The sequence below is a fragment of the Myotis nattereri genome, assembly GCF_964212035.1.
Source record: "Myotis nattereri genome assembly, chromosome: 4".
In the NCBI taxonomy this organism is placed as follows: Eukaryota; Metazoa; Chordata; class Mammalia; order Chiroptera; family Vespertilionidae; genus Myotis; species Myotis nattereri.
Window position 1 is genome coordinate 11,982,699 of NC_138079.1, and position 19,814 is coordinate 12,002,512.

Genomic DNA, 19,814 nt, shown 5'->3' on the forward strand with positions numbered 1-19,814 from the left:
CCCGAAAATGAGAACACATAGAAAATACCTAGGTAGGGCATTTATCTTCTAAACATAAACATTGAAAGATAAAGCAGGTTATGAATACCAAGTCAGCAAAAGTGTATTTGGATATCATTTCTCATCCCTGAATTAAATAAGGCTCATCATCCTATTAATATAATAAGTTAAAGAAAAGTTAAAGCCATATTTTAGCATAAAGCTTCATGTCATATACTGCTTAGGTTACTGCATTTTTTAATTTATTTGCAGACTCCCAGAATCATGTCCAACCTTAATTTAAAAGACTACTGGTTATCTAAAAAGAACTGAATTACTACTTACAAATACTAGTCTTATTTTTATGGTTGACTATACTTCTATACTTCTACATATATATACATGTTGCCAATTTTTAGCCAAATATGCAAGGGCTTCTTAAGCTGTATCTGAGTCAAATTTCTCCTCATTCTTTGATAGTACAAGTGAAATGAGGTGACATGAGAGAAACAAATAGACAAACAAAAACCAAGAAACAGCCTGGCGTTCTACACGTTACAACTCATAGGGGAGAAGATGCTACTCTGAACACAGCCAAATTTAGTGAGACACATCTGGCCATTTAAATGACTATTTAAACCAATAGTTCACCCACTAAACACAAATGTGGCTCCTACTGAAAACTAGGATGCAAGATGTTTCTGTCTTTCTCCCTACCCATGCAATCACCTTTAGAAACAGGAAGCAGAGGGTCCTATTTGTGAGGCTAAGTCAGTTACCTTTAATGTCATCACAACTAATAAATGCCTAATCTTGCAGGGCACTGTGCAAAGGCCATTATAGAGAGTGCTTCCCTGTCACAGATGAATACCAGGAGATGGACACAGCCCAGGATGCTCAGGACACACAACCCTCTATCTCAATGCGTGGAAAACAGGAGGAAATGATAGCTGGTTTCCAGAAACCAGGGAAAGTGATTTAGGCAGCGTAATTTCCTGATAGCTAATACTGGTAAGATTCAACAGTTTCTTCATCAAACCAAGAAAACGCTACATAGAATATGAAGGCTTGGGGGACAGGTAGTGACGAAAGATAAAAAGCCAGGCCCACTGAAGGGAGTCAATGAAATAAGGCACATGGAACACTGACTGACATTCTAGAAAACAATGGAAAGTGGAAATGGGAAGAGTGAAGTAAGCGAGGTCACCAAGAATAGAAAAAGATGACAGAAAGTTGAACTTTATTTATAAGGAACTAAGAAAATCCCACAGAACTCCAGAGACAAAATAGTACCATCCGAGTTAGTGTGGACAATGATTCCCAGGGTTTGGTGGTTCATCCCCCCGAAGTCCCCCAAATTTAAGGAGTTCTCTAAGCTTGAGGGTGGGGTCTGGTCTACAAAGATAGGAGAAGTGAGACCACCAGCAGGAAGAGCTGACGGAGCAAGTACCAGCCAGGAGAATCTAGATTGCAACAACTGAAGAGAGAGCTAGTCCAAGCCCAACAATCATGATGGTGGTGGAAGGAGTAGAGGAAGGGATACACATGGGGTTTGGTGTAGTGGGAATAAGTTACTGCAACTGTGTGAATGTACAGAAAAAACAACCCATGGTAGAGTCAAAAGGCAGCCTCTCAAGTGAAAATGGGAGGAATGCTTACTTCCCAGGAGAGAGAGTTGGCAGGTCCTGGCAGAAAAATGCCTCCAGAAGTGCAGAACCAATCACACTAATGGTTTAGGTTCTCTAAATTTTCACAGAAAAGTGTAGCCAATGAGCCCTGTGGCTCAGTTGAGTGGGCATCCTCCTGTACACCAGGAGGTTGCTGGCTTGCCTGGTCAGAGGCACATACCCAGGTTGCAGGCTCAATCCCCAGTAGAGAAAAGACTACAATGAAAGATGTTTCTGTCTTTCTCCCCGCCCATCCCATTTGCCTTTAGAAACAGGAGGCAGAGGGTATTATTTGTGAGGCTAAGTCAGTTAGCTTCTTACCCAGAGAGAGTCTGCTCAGAGGCAAAGCAGGAGGCAACTGATCAACGTTGTGCTCTCATATTGACATCCCCCCCTCTCTAAAAATCAATAAAATAGTCTAAAAAAGTACGAGTAGCCAATAGAACTGAAGAGTCATCACTCTTCTTCATCTTTTCCACTTTTGAGGCAAGAGGAAACATTAGGTTTCCCTCTTAAGAAGTCACATACAGTCTCCCAGGGCCCTGGTTCTGAGAGCTCAGGGTTCAGGTCATAGAAGAGAAGGACCTTCTAATTAAGAGACCTCTAGATAAAAGAGCCAAAACAAAATTGAGGATACAATAGATTAAAGGAATGTGACCTTAGGAAGCACGTGCAAATGTGTAGAGTTACAGTATGTAAAGCATCCCGACTGCTCAGAGATTACTAACATATGTGTTAGTGCATAAACTGTTCCAAGAGGAAATTGCCATTTATTTTAAGAACATATTTGGAAGCAGTAAGTCAAGAAAACTCAGAACATCAGAACTCTCAGCATGTAATTCAAAATCTCCATGTGCCGCTTCTCTCACTGTGGGTATAACGAGAAGTAGAAAACCACCTCCTGTTTCCAAGTGGATCCACTGACATTTAAAAGGGATCGACATCCTAGAGGCCTTGGCCCTAATTTCAGCTTTCAAAAACACAAACAAACAAGAAAAGGGTAGGGAGAGCAAAGGAAATAAGAGACCTTTGACTTTTAATAAGAAGTACAAGACTGAGCTACCATTTCCCCAGAGCAAAATAAATCATAGTGCATAAAAACTTTCTCACATTTGCCTGTAGCAGGCCACCTTTGAAAACGCCCTGCCTGTTGTTATAGCTAAAAATCTATTTCAGGAGAACCTGAAAAGTGCATGTGGCATAGAACTTTCAAACAGTGTTAATCAATTCCGTATCTGGCTGCATTTGAAGGCTGGCCACAACCTGCCTTCCTTTTCTTTCTCTTTCTCCCTCCAGAGTGATCCAGAGGAAAAAGCTACGCCCTGGTTTTGTGAACATGTTACCCTCTGCAAGGGAGGTCAGAAGGAAAGCAGAAATGTGTAGGTTCTTCTGTCCACCTATGTCTGGGTTTTTATTCACAAATCCACCCTGAGAGGCAAAGCCCTTGTAAACCCCTAACTCTGATGCTCTGCAATTTTAAGGAAGAAGCGCCCCTCTGGTCCCCTGGCTCTCCTACCCCAACTAACATGTTCTCCTAAGAGATGCAGCTCTTGTTACACTACTCTTTCTTGGTCACAAACGAAAATGGAAATTGAAGGTTGGTTACCTTGGAAACTCTGCTTGTTCAAGGATTCTTATTGATTTATGGACCAGGTACCTACACAATGGGCTAGCTGTTGATCCTCATGGCTCTAGTCCTCCATGTGCAGCTGCCTTTTTACCAAATAACAAGCTAAACATTTTTGAACTTTTAAGGGCTCTCTTGGATCTCTAGTATCTTAAATCACTGACAGTCACAGATGTATTTCATGATGCATTAAAAATTAAGATTCTAATTTTGCCCATGACTGCTTATTCTCATTTTGCATTTAAAGCTAATTAATAACCCAGCAATATTTCTCCATAAATTATCCATTTTCCCACAAACTTAGTCTCTATGAAAAGAAATGCTTTTCATAAACCCATATAGACTAGATTCTCAACACTGTATCATGTTTCTTTTCATATTTCTTTGTGCTATAAATTGTGTTCTGTTGTGGTTAGGTCCATGATAGCTTCTCACTGCATCCTCTGTTAAGCTGAACCAATCACAGCCCTGTCAGAACTGTTTTCCTTGGTTCTCTGTAAGTGATTGTCCCTTTGCTGGGCCATACTGAAATAATGGAATCTTTCGTGGCACCACAGAATCTGTACATAAATTGGACAGAGAATAAAGAACTAAGACTCAACAACAACAAAATCAACCCAACCAGAAAATGAGCAAAGGACTTGAATAGACATTTCCAAAAAAGATATACAGATGGCCAATGTACAGATGCTGAACATCATTAATCCTTAGGGAAATGCAAATCAAAACCATAATGAGAAACCACTTTATAGCTACTGGAATGGCTAAAAAACAAAAAAAAAAAGTAAAGTAACAAGGATTGCTGGTGAGAATGTGAAAAAAACTGTTTCCCTTATATATTGCTGGTAGGAATGTAAAATGGTGCAGCCACTCTGGAAAACAGTTTTGCAGTTCCTCAAAAATTAAACATAGAATTAACATATGTCCCAGCAATTCTACTCTAAGATAAGTCTACACAAGAAATGAAGCAGGAACTGAACAGACACTCATATGCCAGAGTTTACTGCAGTGTTATTTACAATAAACAAAATGTGGAAATATCCCAAATGTCAACTAATCGGTAAATGGATAAATACAATATGGTATAGTCATACAGTCAAATATTATTCATCCATGAAAAAGGAAATATGCTTCTGACACATGCTACAACATGGATGAACATTGAAAACATTATGTTCAAGGAAATAGCCAAACAGAAGAGGGCAGATATCACATGATTCTATATGAAATACCTAGACAAGGCAAAGGCATGAAGGCAGAGCATAGATTAGAGGTTACCAGGGACTGCAAAGTAGGAGAAATAGAGAGCTATTGCTTAATAGTTTCAGAACTTCTGTTTGGGAGTATGAAAAAGTTTTAGAAATAGATGGTGACAAAGATAGCACAATTCTCTCAATGAAAATTATGTCACTGAATTGTACACTTAAAAATTGTTAAGTGGCAAATTTTATGATATATATATATATATATATATATATATATATATATATATCATGAAAATAAAAGTTAAAAAGGAAATAAGAGCATATTCCTGGAAACTGGAAGAAGAAAGAGCAGAAAGCTTCCAAAATTGTTGCTGAAGTTATGGAAAGCGGAACATGTAAGTGTCAAGTAGTTATGTAGTTAAGAAAATTCCCAGAAAAAGTAGTGGAGGTGCTTCCTGGTTTCTTCTTCCTGCTTATTGTTAAATGTGTGATAAAGAAAGAAATTGAGGGAAGAAATATTAAACAGAAGGAACCAGGGCCGAATAGTTTTGGCAATTTCGAGCCTCTCCGGAGGGCAAAAGATGCTAAAATCAAGAAAAAGCTTCTGAGCATGCCGGAAATGGCTGACAAAGTAAAAGGCTGAGGATGTGACTGTACAACCTTTTGTTAAAACCACAGAAGGATCAAATGATCAGAGTAGTATTCAGCCACACAAAGGGTCCTTTCAAGAGGTCAAGAACAAGGACATGTCTCACAGATCCTGTCAATCACAAGCAAGCGATAGGGTGTAGTCCCTCAGCCATTTTGGCAGGATTCCCAGGTAGAGCAGGGCCATCTCACAAATATTTGTGGGTGCAGATTTATTTAGGAAGTCCAGGGAAGACTCACAGAGTTTATTTCAGCGAAGTACCGGCTTGGATTGTAAGGGACATGGGAACTACAAATTGAATGAGGCTCTAGAAAACCCAAAATTCTACTGGAAGAAAGCAGGCTGATGAAAGCACCCAGAAGCAAGCACATGCTATCTTTTCAAGGAAGGAAGATTCAGGAAGTGGAACTAAGAGCCCAGAAGGCAGAGCCATGAACTAGGGAAAATTATGGCCAGGCCTTGAAACTTAATTGAGCACACCCCTTGCCCCCAGCACCTCCCAATACCTGTCTGGCTAGCTTTCAGAATTTCTATGGAGCAGAGGTTACATTTCCCCCTTTTCAACAGAAATGTCCATAGCAGGTACCCTCTGCCTGTCCCCCCATGGCATGTTGGGTACGTTGGTCACAGATAACTTATCTCTCATGTTGACAGGCTGAGAGGAACCACATGGAGGGAACTTTAATCACATTTGGGCCTGATTTACATGATAAAAGTTCTGGCATTTGGTGAAATGATTTAATGGCATAAAATGTTAGGGGTCCTTGGGAGTGGGTAAGATGCATTTTGCATGTTGAAGGGATGTGAATGACTGAGGGACTGGTAATCTACAGACTATGTCAGAAACTCTCAGGTGACTGCAATGATCCCTGAGTTCTGGTATCCATGTCCTGTGTAAGCTCCCCTCTTGAGTGCAGACAGGAAATGTGACTTACTTCCAACCAAGGGAATATGCAAGCTGATGGCTTGGGTCCCCTGACTCTCCCACCCCATCTTGCAAGGAGATACTCCTCCTTACTAGATTTGAGGAAGTAAGTGACCATGATGAAGAAGCTTATTTGGCAAATAATTGAGGGCAGACTCTGGCTAACAACTAATAAGAAACCAAAGTCCTCAGTTTGAAAGCCCACGAGGAACTGAATGCTGACAATAACCACCGTGATCTTGGAAGTAAATCCTTCCCTACTTGAGTCTAAGATGAGATTGCATCTCTGGCCCAGCAGAGAACCCAGGTAAGTCATAATGAATTGCCTGGTGACTGAGGCTGAGAAATTTAAAAAAAAAATGTATGTGGTTTTTTAAGCCTTGAAGTTTTTGGAACTGTTGTTACAGAGCAGGAGAAAACTAATACCGATCATGACATTTGCCTTTGGAGAATATTCACACAAATGGCCATGGCTTCATCCTTATTGGTGGCTTCTTTGGAAATCAAGTTTCTACACAGTTCCTGGAACTTGTGAAAATCATTTCTGGGTAATTTAGAACAGATAAACAAAGTGTCCATACCTTTTAGAGTACATGTAAAAAAATAAGTTAGATATTTTCTTTATCTATTACTTCAGAAAAAGTGATATGAATATTTCTGAGATTTTTGTTGCAATAAAGTTCCCATTGATTTATTCCCCATATGGGAGATTTTGTCTCAAGTGAAAAATCATTACCGCTAAGCCTGGATTTAACATAGGGACATGTTTGGGGAGAATCAGTCTATTGGCTGCAATCTCTCAGAAGTTCTTTAGGGTTGTTGGAGTTTAAATACACATAACATCACTGTTTTAATGGTTGTGGATGCTTATTCCTTTGGCCTTTTGTTCCTTCTAATGGAGACCAGGTTTCCTTTAATCTTCAGTTTAATTCTAAAATGTCTGTAATGGATAGTATTCCTTTATATTACTTAGATGGGGAGACCTCCAACCTCCTACAGAATATGGCAAACCTAAGAATTATTTGCTTGTGAAGACCAAGAAAGAAATATCATGTTCTTGGTTTTTCTGGTTTTCATTAACCTCTTGCTAAGCCACTAGAAAGGCTATTCAATAGGAAGGCTTCAGTTTTATAAAAAATCTTACATAGTCCCTATTCTTAACACCCATCCATTTATTACTTAAATCCAAATTTCCTCCATTAACCAAATGTTCATTTAGCCCAAATGAGCATTTCTTCTGAAAAAAAAACAAACAAAACAAAACATTTGAATGTAAGTCTTCCAAACACTATCCATTCTGACCTTTTTCTAAAAGCAAAGCTTTAAGAACAATCGTAAATGGGTACTGAACATACATATATGTTTACCAGAGTTTAACAGCTTCTTGCTTCCTGGTTGCTTAGCCCAGGAAAGGTGACCACAGGTGTGGGATGTGTGGAGGTGCTGTGATTCTAACAGTAGCTTCACACAGATGAAGGTGGCTTTACCTGAGTGGACTGTATTCTATGACAATATATAGCATTTTAAAATGGAATTTATTGGGGTGACATTAGTTCACAAAACCATACAGGTTTCAAGTGTACAACTCAATAAAATATCATCTGAACACTGTATCATGTACCCATTGCCCCAAGCAAAGTCTTTCCATCCCCATATGATCCCCCTTTGCCCACCTCCACTTACCCTTCTACCCCCTTTTCCCTCTGGCTATTACCACACTGTGGTCTGTGTCAATGTGTTGTGTGTGTGTGTGTGTGTGTGTGTGTGTGTGTGTGTGTGTGTTTGCTTAATCCCTTCACCTTCTTTCATCCAGTCCCCTAACCACCCTTCCCTGTGATAGCTGTCAAGCTGTCATTCTATTCCGCGTATTTATACCTCTGTTTCTATTTTTGTTTGTCAGGTTATTTTTTTCATTAGATTCCACATATATGTGAGATCAAACGGTATTTGTCTTTCTCTGACTGGCTTACTATCAACCAAATTTTTTAAAAAAATATATTTTATTGATTTTTTACAGAGAGGAAGGGAGAGAGATAGAGAGTTAGAAACATCGATGAGAGAGGAACATCGATCAGCTGCCTCCTGCACATCTCCTACTGGGGATGTGCCCACAACCCAGGTACCTGCCCTTGACCGGAATCAAACCCGGGACCTTTCAGTCCGCAGGCCGACGCTCTATCCACTGAGCCAAACCGGTTTCGGCAACTATCAACCAAATTTAAATCTTACCAGGCTTAGAAATAGCAGGGAGACTGCTCTCCCATAATCAGCTTTCTCACCAACTCATGTTAGCTCAGAAATGATATACTTTCCCAAGAGTATCTTGGGGGAACTACTTAAAAAATGACCAACCCGGCATTGCAGAAATCAGCTTTCATGTTCCTCTGAGTTGAAAGGAATAAAATCTTAATTGGTAATTTAGGAACACAGTGAAGAAAGAAAATATGATTTTGTCTGGTTGTTTTGAGGTTGTAATAAATATATAGTAGAGGATTATCTGTATAGTAAGACTTTATGTAAGTATAATATATAAATATTACATTGTCTATATAAATATTTACCACATAACAAATGACTGCACACAGTATTTTATGAGGTTCCCAGTGAATCCATATCACTAGATACAAGCCTTACTACATTTTAATTAAAAGGTATTGAAAGTCATTTTCTTTCACATGGGACTAATACAATAAGTTTATGGGAGTATGGCAGAGTAAGAACCCTGAAAGTGATGTGAAAATTACCTACTTGGATATTCTCCAACGACCATAAACGGAAATGTACTTTAAATATGCAAGAGAGAGTGAAATACCACAACTGTAGATTTTATGAGGCCAAAATCAAATGTCTGATTCTATAAAAACCAACAAACTGTTAAATGCAAGACTGAACTGAAATGTCCCCAGGACATGCTGAAAGCTTAAAATACACACAGGAGAGACTGTCCCACCCTGGGTCCTACCGTAGCTGCAACGAGGGTGTCCGTTAATAGAAGGGTGTGTACTAGTTACAGATATAACCAAAACCTTGACTATGTCCCCACCTCTGCTCCAGCTGCTTAGTGTAGTTCTGATGGAGAACTTCACTTCATCTGGCCAGTACATCTGGACCCAGGACGGCCTTTGCTCCTACAGGGAACTGTAGGTTTTGAGACTGGGACAGCTGGATTCCAACAAACACAAGCTTTCTCCAGCAAACTCACTTGCTGAGTCCCCAGGGAGCCCAGCACAGACAGGGGCAGGGTGCCCACTGTCCCTGGAGCTCCACCCTGTTGGGAATTGCTCAGTGGAGAGAACCACACAGGGACCACAGCAGCCCAGGGAAGCTGTCAACTCAAGGCTTTGGTCAACATTTAAGGGTGTCAGGAAAAGCAAAGGACAGTTCAGCTCAACAGAAAGGGATGCTACAGATAAGCTAAGCTGGATCCAAAACTAAAGCCGCAGGGAACCGACCGCACCAGAATGACAGTAAATGTGAAGACGGCGATGCTGGGCAGAGCGGTCCGTACCTTTCCTCTCGGTTCTGGCCCACGCACACCCTGCCCCCGTGCCGGGGCGTGGGGTTGCTGCAGGACCGCTGGCGCACCTGGAAGCCGATCCCACAGGTGGTGCTGCAGGGAGACCAGGAGGTCCAGGGGGTCCAGCCTCCATTCCTGGGGGGAAGAAGCAATGCGGTCACTGAGTCACACTGTCTCAGAGTCCATCCCCGTCTGCACCCACCTCCCAATACAGGTGCTCTCCCACATGGACCACGGATTACGGGGTGGGAGGAGAAAGGGAACCGGGGCCATGGGACTGAAGGTACTGCATCCTGGGGATCTGTTACTGTGAGATTTTTCTCCCTGGTATCAGATGTCAGAGCCCGGGTAAGAAATTTAAGAGTGACATTTTAAGCGCACTATAAAGAATTCAAAATGGGCTGTATTAGAAACTATTAAGAAACTTTAATTTTGAAAAAGTAAATCTAAAAAGCAATGTTAATTCATTGAAAAGCAATTAGAGATGAATCCCCTAAACTTTAGGATGTATACTTTCACTTGACTTGTGCTATTTCAGTTATAATTTAAAGTACACATATAAACACAATAATTATCTAAACCTATACATAATGCTTACTTTTAAGATCAATGAAAATCAGTAATTCTCTTGGTAGCATTCATATTGATATAGGACACAGTAACATTTAAAACAAACTTTATTAAAAATGAATGAAGGCTATTTTAAATTCAGATTCTTGGCTATTTTCTTATAATTTGACAAAAATAAAGAATATAAAGACTGCAAATTGTGTTTATCTGAATTTGTTATTTATATATGGATAGGCAATAAGGTGGAGATAGTAAAAGATAAAAAAAAATGAACCACTTTTATAAAATATCAAATTCTACTGTGGTCATGGCGCCATAGGTGCCGGGGATGGAGGAGGTAACTGCGTGTAGCTGTAAAAGAAAATCAAACCAACAGCAACAACAGAGCACTAAGCAGAAGACTTGGAACCTGCTCAATGGATCAAGCTGTTTGAGCACACCTCCGGGTTACCCAGCATTGAATCTTACAGAGCTGGACATTGGCGCTCAGATATCCTATAGAGCAGAGAGCCTTTGGACTTGGATTTGGCTTCTTCTCTCTCAGCTACTGCCACATAGCAGCGGACAGATTCCACACAGGTGCCCTGAGGACTGAGCTTGCCTTCTTCCAGCTGCTGAGAGGCTTGGTGGCTATTGCTCAGCTGAGAGGATCTAGCTCACCACGGGTCGTCTAACCCATCAAGGGTCGTCCCAACTACAGATTTCCCCCGAGAACAGTTAAGTCCTTTATTGGTCCTGAACACAAATCTCGTGTCACAGCGGCACTCCTGACCATCTCAGGAAAAACACAGGTTTTGTTCCTGAAGTTCCATAAGGGAAGGCATAGGTTAGACAACTGGAAGGCTGCAGAGACTCAATGCATTTAGATGACAAACTCCTGTCAAGGCTCGTGGCTTTCCCTTGATCTCCAACCTTTTGATTACCTAGTTATATTTTTTAATCAATCAATCATCTTTCCCTTTCCCCCTCCCCATTCCCTCTCTCCCTCCCTGATAAGAATTAGAATTCAGAAGTGACATAATATCATAAGGATGTACATTCAAATGTTCATTTTAATGATAAAATAAAACCATATTTCCCCAATCAATAGTAAGTCTGACTTGGCCCTGGTTTGACAGTAAAGTCTGGCTTAACTAATTAGTTTATATTGTGGATTTCTTTCATAAATTGAATGTCTTTAATCCTGCTGCTCCAAGGTTTTGAGAAAACATATTTAAATGTGATGAGATAAAGCACATAACCAAAAATATTATACCTGTAAAATGTATTAAATTAGCAACATTTTGAATTTTCAAACACTTTTTGAGTGTGTTGGGTTAAACAAGGTGCCTATACATAAGAATAACAGATTGAATTTAGAATCATTTGAATGGTCGTCTTAAAGGCTCTTTGATGTACTTTGCACAAATTGAAAAGTATTTGACAGTACTGGCTAAGCAAAAATTTCCATTTGCAAATTAGGTGGTTTCCAGTGTTTTACTTCCAATAAAATCAAAGGCCAGCATAAACAATTTATTAACTAATACAGGACATTACAAAAGTATTTGATGTTAGCTTATCATGATTTTGGCAGATAATTTTGAAAAAAAAAAAAAAAACAGGGAAGTGAGTGACAGTGCTGACCTTACATTTCCAACCACTTATGTAAGTAAGATCCATCCAAACTTAGAACTAGAAAAATAAAACATAAAGATGGAATTGGTGTAAAGCCCTGTCCGATTCAGGTGCATTCATGCCTGAATAGGAACAATAATTGGGAATTAAAAACAATGGCATTAAGGAATGGAATTCCAATAAAATCTCAGTTTTCAATGTGAAGTAATTATTAGTTAAAATGTGCGATATCCATGATAACAGAGTGCCTTCTCCTGGTTCGCCTAGGAGGTTGGCTGACCAGCTGCCAGAGCATCACATCTGCATTGTGTGAACCTCTCCTAGGTGCGCATGTTAGCAGGCCTGAGGGACAGGGACCTGGGGCCCGCTGTTTACAAGAACAGCCATATCACAGTTTCATGTGTCTGCCTAACTTTGATCTGAGACTTGCTTTTATTCTCAGGAACCACCTAATGGCAAGGTAGAAGGGTGGGGCCTACAACTCTCCCTTGTAACCACCGGGGGCCACTGATGCTGTCAACAGAAAGAGACAGTTGTGAAGAGCCAAGTGGATTGGCCAGCCCATAACAAATGGTCCGGACCAGACCGTGTTGTCTAATAAGGGACAACTAGTCTAATATTCCAGAAAAAGACTGTCATTGACATGGACGTTTTCCTCAAACAAGCCAATAATATTGTGCACATGAGCAATGTTTTTTTTAATCTGATGAGGGAAACAAGAACAGGATCAGATTTATAATCTACTTTAGAGTTTAAAATCTCCTTCCATAGACAACGCAGTTTTGAAGTGGTAAGTGTCTCTGTCTTTTTCTGCCTTTCTCTTGAGGCGGGAAGATACACATTAGGAATGATTTCCCAAACTCCTCTGCAGTCAGAGTTCACAGGTGAAAGCAGGCCTGAGTGCTGGGAGCCACGCACCTGGAGCAGTTGGTGATCTCCATGCGGGGGCCCGTGCACTGCCAGCCGCCACACTGGGGGGCCGGGCTGTCACAAGCACGGGTGCGACAGAGGCAGGTTCCCACGGCGCTGCCATCCGTGTGCGTGCAGGGCGTCCACGGGGACCACGCACCGAAGTGCCCATCCACCGTGAGATTCCTCGTCTAGGAAGCAGATACAAGAAGGATGTCAGAAAGGGTTAAGGCTGCAAACATAAAGAAAACATAAAAACTCTTACAAGACAATCAGAAACCACTTAGAATATTTTATATTATAATAAAGATGGATGAACGGGGAAAATAATTCAAAGTAAAGCATCAGAAGTCATCGGTGAGGATGATGATGGAGACAGTGGGGGAGGAGAAAGAAGGCAGAAGAGGAGAAGAAGGAAATGGAGGAGGAAAAGAAGAGAGAGGAGCAGGAGGAGGGGAGGGAATTTTCAGGGTGCTAATAGCTTGACCATCAGGTGATGGCAGAATTATCCACTAACGTGAGAAGACCAAGGAACAAGAATTGTAGTGAAAAACCACAGATGTACAATTCTGCTACATTTGTATATAGATTGGCCCCCCTGGCTGGGGCGTATCCTGTTCAAGGGCATGGCTTCTAGTGCCCACACAACCCTGGCATGGATGCCTCCTCTCCCCAGGAGGCACAAAGGATGTGGACAGTATTCATGCATAAAGCCCAGGTAGATTCTTGTTAAGCGACATTACAGGTCATGCAGGACATATGTACATATTTTTCAAATCATGCTAGATATGGCGATTTAGATCTTGCTCAAGCAGTTCAAATCTATTAAACTGAGAACAATGTTTTAATCACATTTATATAAACACACAGAACTGTAGTCAATAGTTAGTCAACTATTGCCCTACCTCCTGGACAACAGAAATTTATGAACATTTTTAAATAGGGACTGTGAGGTGGAAAAATGGGTCTTAAGTTGCTAAGTGCCTGGGAAGGTTCTGGGGTCCCATTGGCAACTTGCTCTCTCTGGAGAGCAGAGGTTCTAAGCAGCAAATGGCAGCCTATGCCTGAGGCGTGGCTGGAAAACTAACTCAGTAGCTGTTTGTCCAAGGTTTGTGAAGACTTACAAGGTGGGTACCCCAGAGGGTGTGGTATCAATCTCAGCACATTCATCACCCCTCTAACCTTGAGCTCCATGGAACAGGACCTCCTCTCATTACTCAACTGGATATAAGATGCACTGGTCTCATTCAAAAATCCCTCAGCTTATAAAGCTTAATTTCATTGGGCTAAATATATGTAGATAAACAAAGAAATGTACTTTGCTGATTAAAAGATTTAATGTATTTTTACATTTCTGAAATCAGTTGGCATCTTGCAATCCATGGAAGCATTTTTTTTTCTTTAAAATAGTAGTATACTTCATGATCAATGACATATCAGAAATGATGAAATATGGTAGATTTGGTGAGTAAAATTAAGCTTTTCTTCCACTTCAGTCAAAACTAAAAAATAACATAAAAGCAAATTACATTTTTAATAGACTTTCAAAATACCTCTCTAAGAATGCTCTAAATAAATGTTAATAATTTTCATCTAGTTCATTTCTTTCTAAGAAATAGATTGTTAGAAAAGAATACATAATTAAAATAGTAGTTGGGTTATTCAAAACTCATTTTTCTACATGGTAGCCTTCATATATGAGAAAATACATTGTTTTATTTCCTGGTTATTGCTCAGTGACATAATTTATTCTCTGTTGTTAGATGCTTTCCATATTGTTAACTTATTAAAAGTGTATCTTGAATATGACATTATATAGGGTGAGATGATAGGGATGGTTTTATATAAGAAAATCACCTCAAACAAGAAAAAAAAGGACCTTGTTATGTGTTTTCTGGACAGTGAATCAGTGATTACATCTCAGGTATAATTTTACAACAGAGGAGGTGGAGGGACAGCTCCAACCCCAGGGCAGATGTACATCACCCTCCTCCTTTCCTGAGTTTAAAACAAAAATGTTCCTCTCAGTAGCACTGACAACTTTAGTAACAACCCTCTGGTCATTTCTCAAATATTGGATCAACTCCATTTCTTTTTATGTTGTTGCTTTTCAATTGATTTCAGAGAGAGGAAGGGGGAGAGAGAGAGAGAGAGAGAGAGAGAGAGAGAGAGAGAGAGAGAGAGAGAGAGAGAGAAACATCAATGATGAGAGAGAATCATTGATAGGCTGCCTCCTGCACTCCCCCTACTGGGGATCAAGCTCACAACCCGGGCATGTGACCTGATTGGGAATGGAAATATGATCTCCTGGTTCATGACTCGACACACAACTACTGAGCCACACCAGCTGGGCTCATCTCTATTTTCTTACTGTAGAAATATACCGGACACATATTTGTCATAAACCAAGTGGCAGCATGTGTATTTTCCATTTCACAAGAAGGCATGCCTCAGATATTTAATAAAACCATGATGAGTCCCAGACCGATGGCCTTATTGCTTAAGAAGAACTGCTATTGCCCTTGCCGGTTTTGCTCAGTGGTTAGAGCACTGGCCCTCAGACGGTAGGATATGTGTTTGATTCTGGTCAAGGGCATGTACCTCGGTTGCAGTTTGGGCAAGTGTGGGAGGCAACCAATGGGTGTGTCTCTCTCATGTTAGTGGTTCTCCCTTTCTGCGTCTCCCCCTTCCTTTCACTCTCTCTTAAAAAAAAAGAAAAATCAATGGAAAAAATATCCTGTGGTCAGGATTAACAACAGCAACAAAAGAACTGCTATCATTAAAATGTCAAGGTCAAATATCTAGAAGAAGGTGTGCTGATTCTTGTAAAGTATACATAGTACATTAGAATGGCATTTCAGAGAATCCGTGTTGCTTTCTTTGACCCTTGGTGGGTGGCTCATTTGGTTGGAGCATCGTCTCAAGCACTAGAAGGTCGCAGGTTCGACTCCTGGTCAGGGTACACAGCCAGGTTGCAGGTTTGATGCCTGATCGTGGTGCTTATGGGAGGCAACAGATCAATGTTTCTCCCTCACATTGATGTTTCTCCCTCTCTCCCTCTCTCTCTAAAATCAATAAAAACATAATCTCAGTGAGGATTTTAAAAAAAGGAAGGTGAACACCATTGTGCTTCTTGAGTGTTGTTCAGAAATGAAAAGGGACCTCTTTCAAGAAACACTGCAGAAAAAGTTGCTTCTAAAATCAGAGATCTGAAGCTATCACCCAAAGGACTATCAGCTAACCCTCTTGCAAAGACCTGCTTGAAGCCCAGATGAGGTTGTACATTCATCTCGTGCCAACACCTGGGGAAGGACACTGGTTTTCATAGCCCTGGCCTTCGACTTGTCATTCTGTCTGTTTTCCCACTTACAAATGGAAGGACAGTCTTAATGCACACAGGTTTAGATAAGAGACTTAGCAAGTTCCTTGACAGGATGCAGACCCAAAGTTCACATGCCTCAGGCAGTTCTGTATTGAAGCAACAGCACTGATTTCAAATAACGAATGTGGTGCTTCTCTTCTCAGCCCTGTCTCACAGAGGAATGCCAGAGCTGACAGTCACAGAGAACAGCGGTTACATGACAGCAAAGTAACTTAATAAATTTGCAAATGTGTGGAAGCTAATAGCTGTTAATCATATTCCCTGAGAGAGAAAAAAGACAAATAAAAAAAAGCAGCTGGTTCTTAGAAGTGAGGACCCAAATAAATATACTAGCAATAGAAAATGTGGAATCGGTTTTCTTGGATTCAGATTCTGACTCCAAATGCAAGTGAGCTGCTCTTCATTCTGCAGAATTCACTGTGGGAATGTACATTAGGCTGTCTCTCCCAGACCTTGCTGTGACCCTGAGCAGGATCTACAAGACTGTCCCACATGGGGCTCTATGGTAATAGCCTTTAGTTCATTCTTTTAAAAGCTCTACTTATCTTGGCTTCTGGAACCATAGCTCCCAAGGGAAATTGATGGGTGTGGAAGGTACTATTTTATTAATGCTACAAAGGGTACAATGGTTCACACCAAACTCTGGAGATAAAAATCCAAGACTAAAACAGAGATATTACACCCCATTTTTCAAACCAGCACTGTTTCCTCTAAGATACTTCTCATCAAAACAGACAAAAAGCTTATGCCAGTATCCCATGTGGCTCTCATGCAAGGGGAGAGCTAAATAAGTTAAGAGAGCACAGACAGGGTGTGCAGGAAAGGGTCTAAGATAAAAATGCATGGACGTCATTAAAGGGCTGGTTAGTGACTGAGGACAGCGGGGTGACTGAGGACAGGGTGCTCAGAGGCCCGAGAGCACAGACACTTACAGGACAGGTGGAGAGGGGCTGCTCCCACTGAGTCATGCTCAGGCTCTCCTCCAGGCTGGTGCACTTCTTCATCACCACATCCCAGCCACAGTAAGGGTCCTGGGCCCCGATGCAGGCACTGCAAACACACACCCAAGGATCAACAGAGAGGCAGCTTAACTAAACAAAGATGCAGACTAAGGCAAGCCTAACTCTTCTAACTTCACATGGGAACTAGTTATGCAAAACAAAGTTTCAGTCTGCCATGAGAGAACATAGCTATCTGTACATACTTGCAAGTATCCAACTAAAATTAAATAACTGATTTTCATTGAAACACCTGTATTTTTTTCTAAGATAGAGGGCAGACAACGAAATGACTATCTGTACCAATGTGAGCCTTTTGGTGTTATCAACAGAGCTAAAGTTGGAATTTTGCAATGCTCAAAAACACTAGTTGTTGTTATCACCACCACCACCATTGCCATGACCACCAGCATCCCCTTAATAATAGGTATTCTTTGTTGAAAACCTACTGTGATATGTCAAATTATTCCATTTAGACACAAACAACTTTTATAGGGAGGTATTATTGTTATCATTTTTATGATCACCATAATCATCATCACCACCACTATCTTTATCATCATCACTATCATCAACACCTTAGTAAAAGACATTATTTGTTGAACACCTATTGTGGTATAACAGGTTCTTATATCATTTAGACACCTAAAAAACTCCAACAAGGGAGGTATTGATGAAACAGCAAAGAAAACAGACACAAAATTTATAAAACTGGCCCAAGGACAAGCAAATACACTCCAAACCCTGCAATGTGGTTAGTTCAAATTTAATAAAATGAGTATGTCTTCCTTTTCAGTACTATGGCTTAAAATGAATACAAAATATCAGTTTAATAATAGTTTAATATAGCTGTCTACAATATTCTACATATTATTCAGAAGTATTGTGGACAGTGGATTTCTTATTTTGACTTTGCTCCAATGACGGAGTTCATGCACAACCTGGCAAAAACAGGCATAGTCACTGTACTTAGAGAACTTAGTTCTTAGTAAAGGGGAAAAAACATTAAACAATTATGCAATAAATACCACAGCCAGTTGCAAAGAAAAAACCACAGGAAAACAAAGTCAAACTGCTCTTGTACATGTGCTCTGCTCCTAGGAAACTGAGCAAAACTGCTGGCTGCCTAATGCAGAGCTAAGGAGAGCTAAGAGCCTACACTATTGGAAGGACTATGGAATATTTTTAGTACACCTTCTTCTTAAAAACATATTCTCCATTGTAATAACAATTTATAATATAATATGATTAAATAATCTATATATATAAAACCCTAATATGCAAATACACCGAATGGTGGAACAGCCAAACAACCAGTCACTATGACATTCACTGACCACTAGGGGGCGTGTGTGGAATATGGAAGGCCTTGGCAGCAGGCAGCAGAGTGAGGAACATGGTGGGCATCAGCTGCGGCAGGATGGTGGAGCAGGTGAGCAGGGGCGCCAGACCAAGGCGGGGCACCAGTTGCTGTCATCAAGGCTAGCCTCTGGTGGTTACTGAAAATTCTTTGCTCCTGTGGGCCGTGGTCCTGCCTGCCGCTCACACCTGCTGCTGGCACCCAGCACCAGCTTCAATCACTCAGTGCCGTCAGTGGGTGCGAGCTGCAGCTGCTGGCCCCGATCACCCCTCAGGGCTTCACCTCCCCCTGCACCTGAGGGGTGATCGGAGCAGCAGCCACCACTCGCACCTGCTGATGGTGCCGGCCCCAATTGCTCCGTGCTGGGAGCGGAGCTGCTGGCAGAGAGGGGATCTGGGGCTGCAGTGGGAGGGGCCAGGCAGGGGCATGAAGGATGGGCGGAGACCCGCCCCTGTGCACACCACAGGCTCAGGGCCCACAGTTCCTTGCAAGGTGCATGAATTTGTGCACTGGGGCCCTAGTATAAATAATAATATGAATACATTAACATTTTGGCCAAAGAGGAAAAGAAAAAAAAATTAAAGCACCCCAACCATGGTTGTAGGGGAAGAGAGTGGGCATAGCAGAGGCAGGGGCAGCCGTGGCATCTCTACAAGATGGCACTTATATTTTATTTGCTTTTATTGTCCACCTGGATCAAGATGTATGTTTGTATCATTGCCAGAGGTGGATTTACAATGAAGCCAAAGCAGCTTTACTTCCTGAAGTTTTTATTTCTTCAGTTCATGATGCCCTTTAAGGCACCGCAATTAAACCCAGTCATTTCGCACTTATAATTTGATATTCTTTTCTTGAGTGAGAACCGTCCCCAAATGGTATAAGCTTCAGGCCCCACAACACCTACATTTTTCCCTATTACAGAACATTAGCATGCCTTCTGTTTCTGAATCCACAAGTCAAGCGCACCTTCTACACATTTTATCCATTCTTCTTGCAGCCTCCCCTAGGCCCGGGGATTTACTGTGACTTTGCTAGAAGACACTGGGTTCCAGCCCCAGCCCACCTTAGACCCCTATGCAAGGCGCACTTCACAATCGTAATGAGCCTGGTGATGAATGCACTTTGTCTTTCCCCCTTCTACTTTTTAAACAGTTGTAATGATGACATACACATAATGGGTTCCTTTTTCCAATTACTATCACGTCACAGATGTCTTCATAGCCATCATTTAATGGCTTAAGAATAACCCACTGAGCAAATAATTGACTGAATACGTATATCATAACTTGTTGATTCATTCCCTCACTATTGGAAATTTGGGACTGGAACACTGGGAGTGATTCCAAGACAACTGTAAAAGTAATTGGACAGGGATGTCAGGCTCAGCGATTAGGTCCTCATGTCGTCCATCT

The 19,814-nt window shown here is 41.2% G+C and overlaps 1 protein-coding gene across 1 annotated transcript in view; it reads right to left on the reverse strand.

Annotated features, from left to right (window-relative positions):
* SEMA5A (semaphorin 5A) overlaps nucleotides 1–19,814 on the reverse strand; it is a gene marked incomplete at its 5' end in the record, with an annotated part of 244,625 nt that overhangs the window by 39,028 nt on the left and 185,783 nt on the right. The window contains 3 exons of the mRNA XM_081089965.1: nucleotides 9,561–9,704; nucleotides 12,672–12,853; nucleotides 16,977–17,094. Coding sequence (XP_080946091.1) covers nucleotides 9,561–9,704; nucleotides 12,672–12,853; nucleotides 16,977–17,094 — 444 coding nt within the window. The remainder of the gene's footprint in view (nucleotides 1–9,560; nucleotides 9,705–12,671; nucleotides 12,854–16,976; nucleotides 17,095–19,814) is intronic.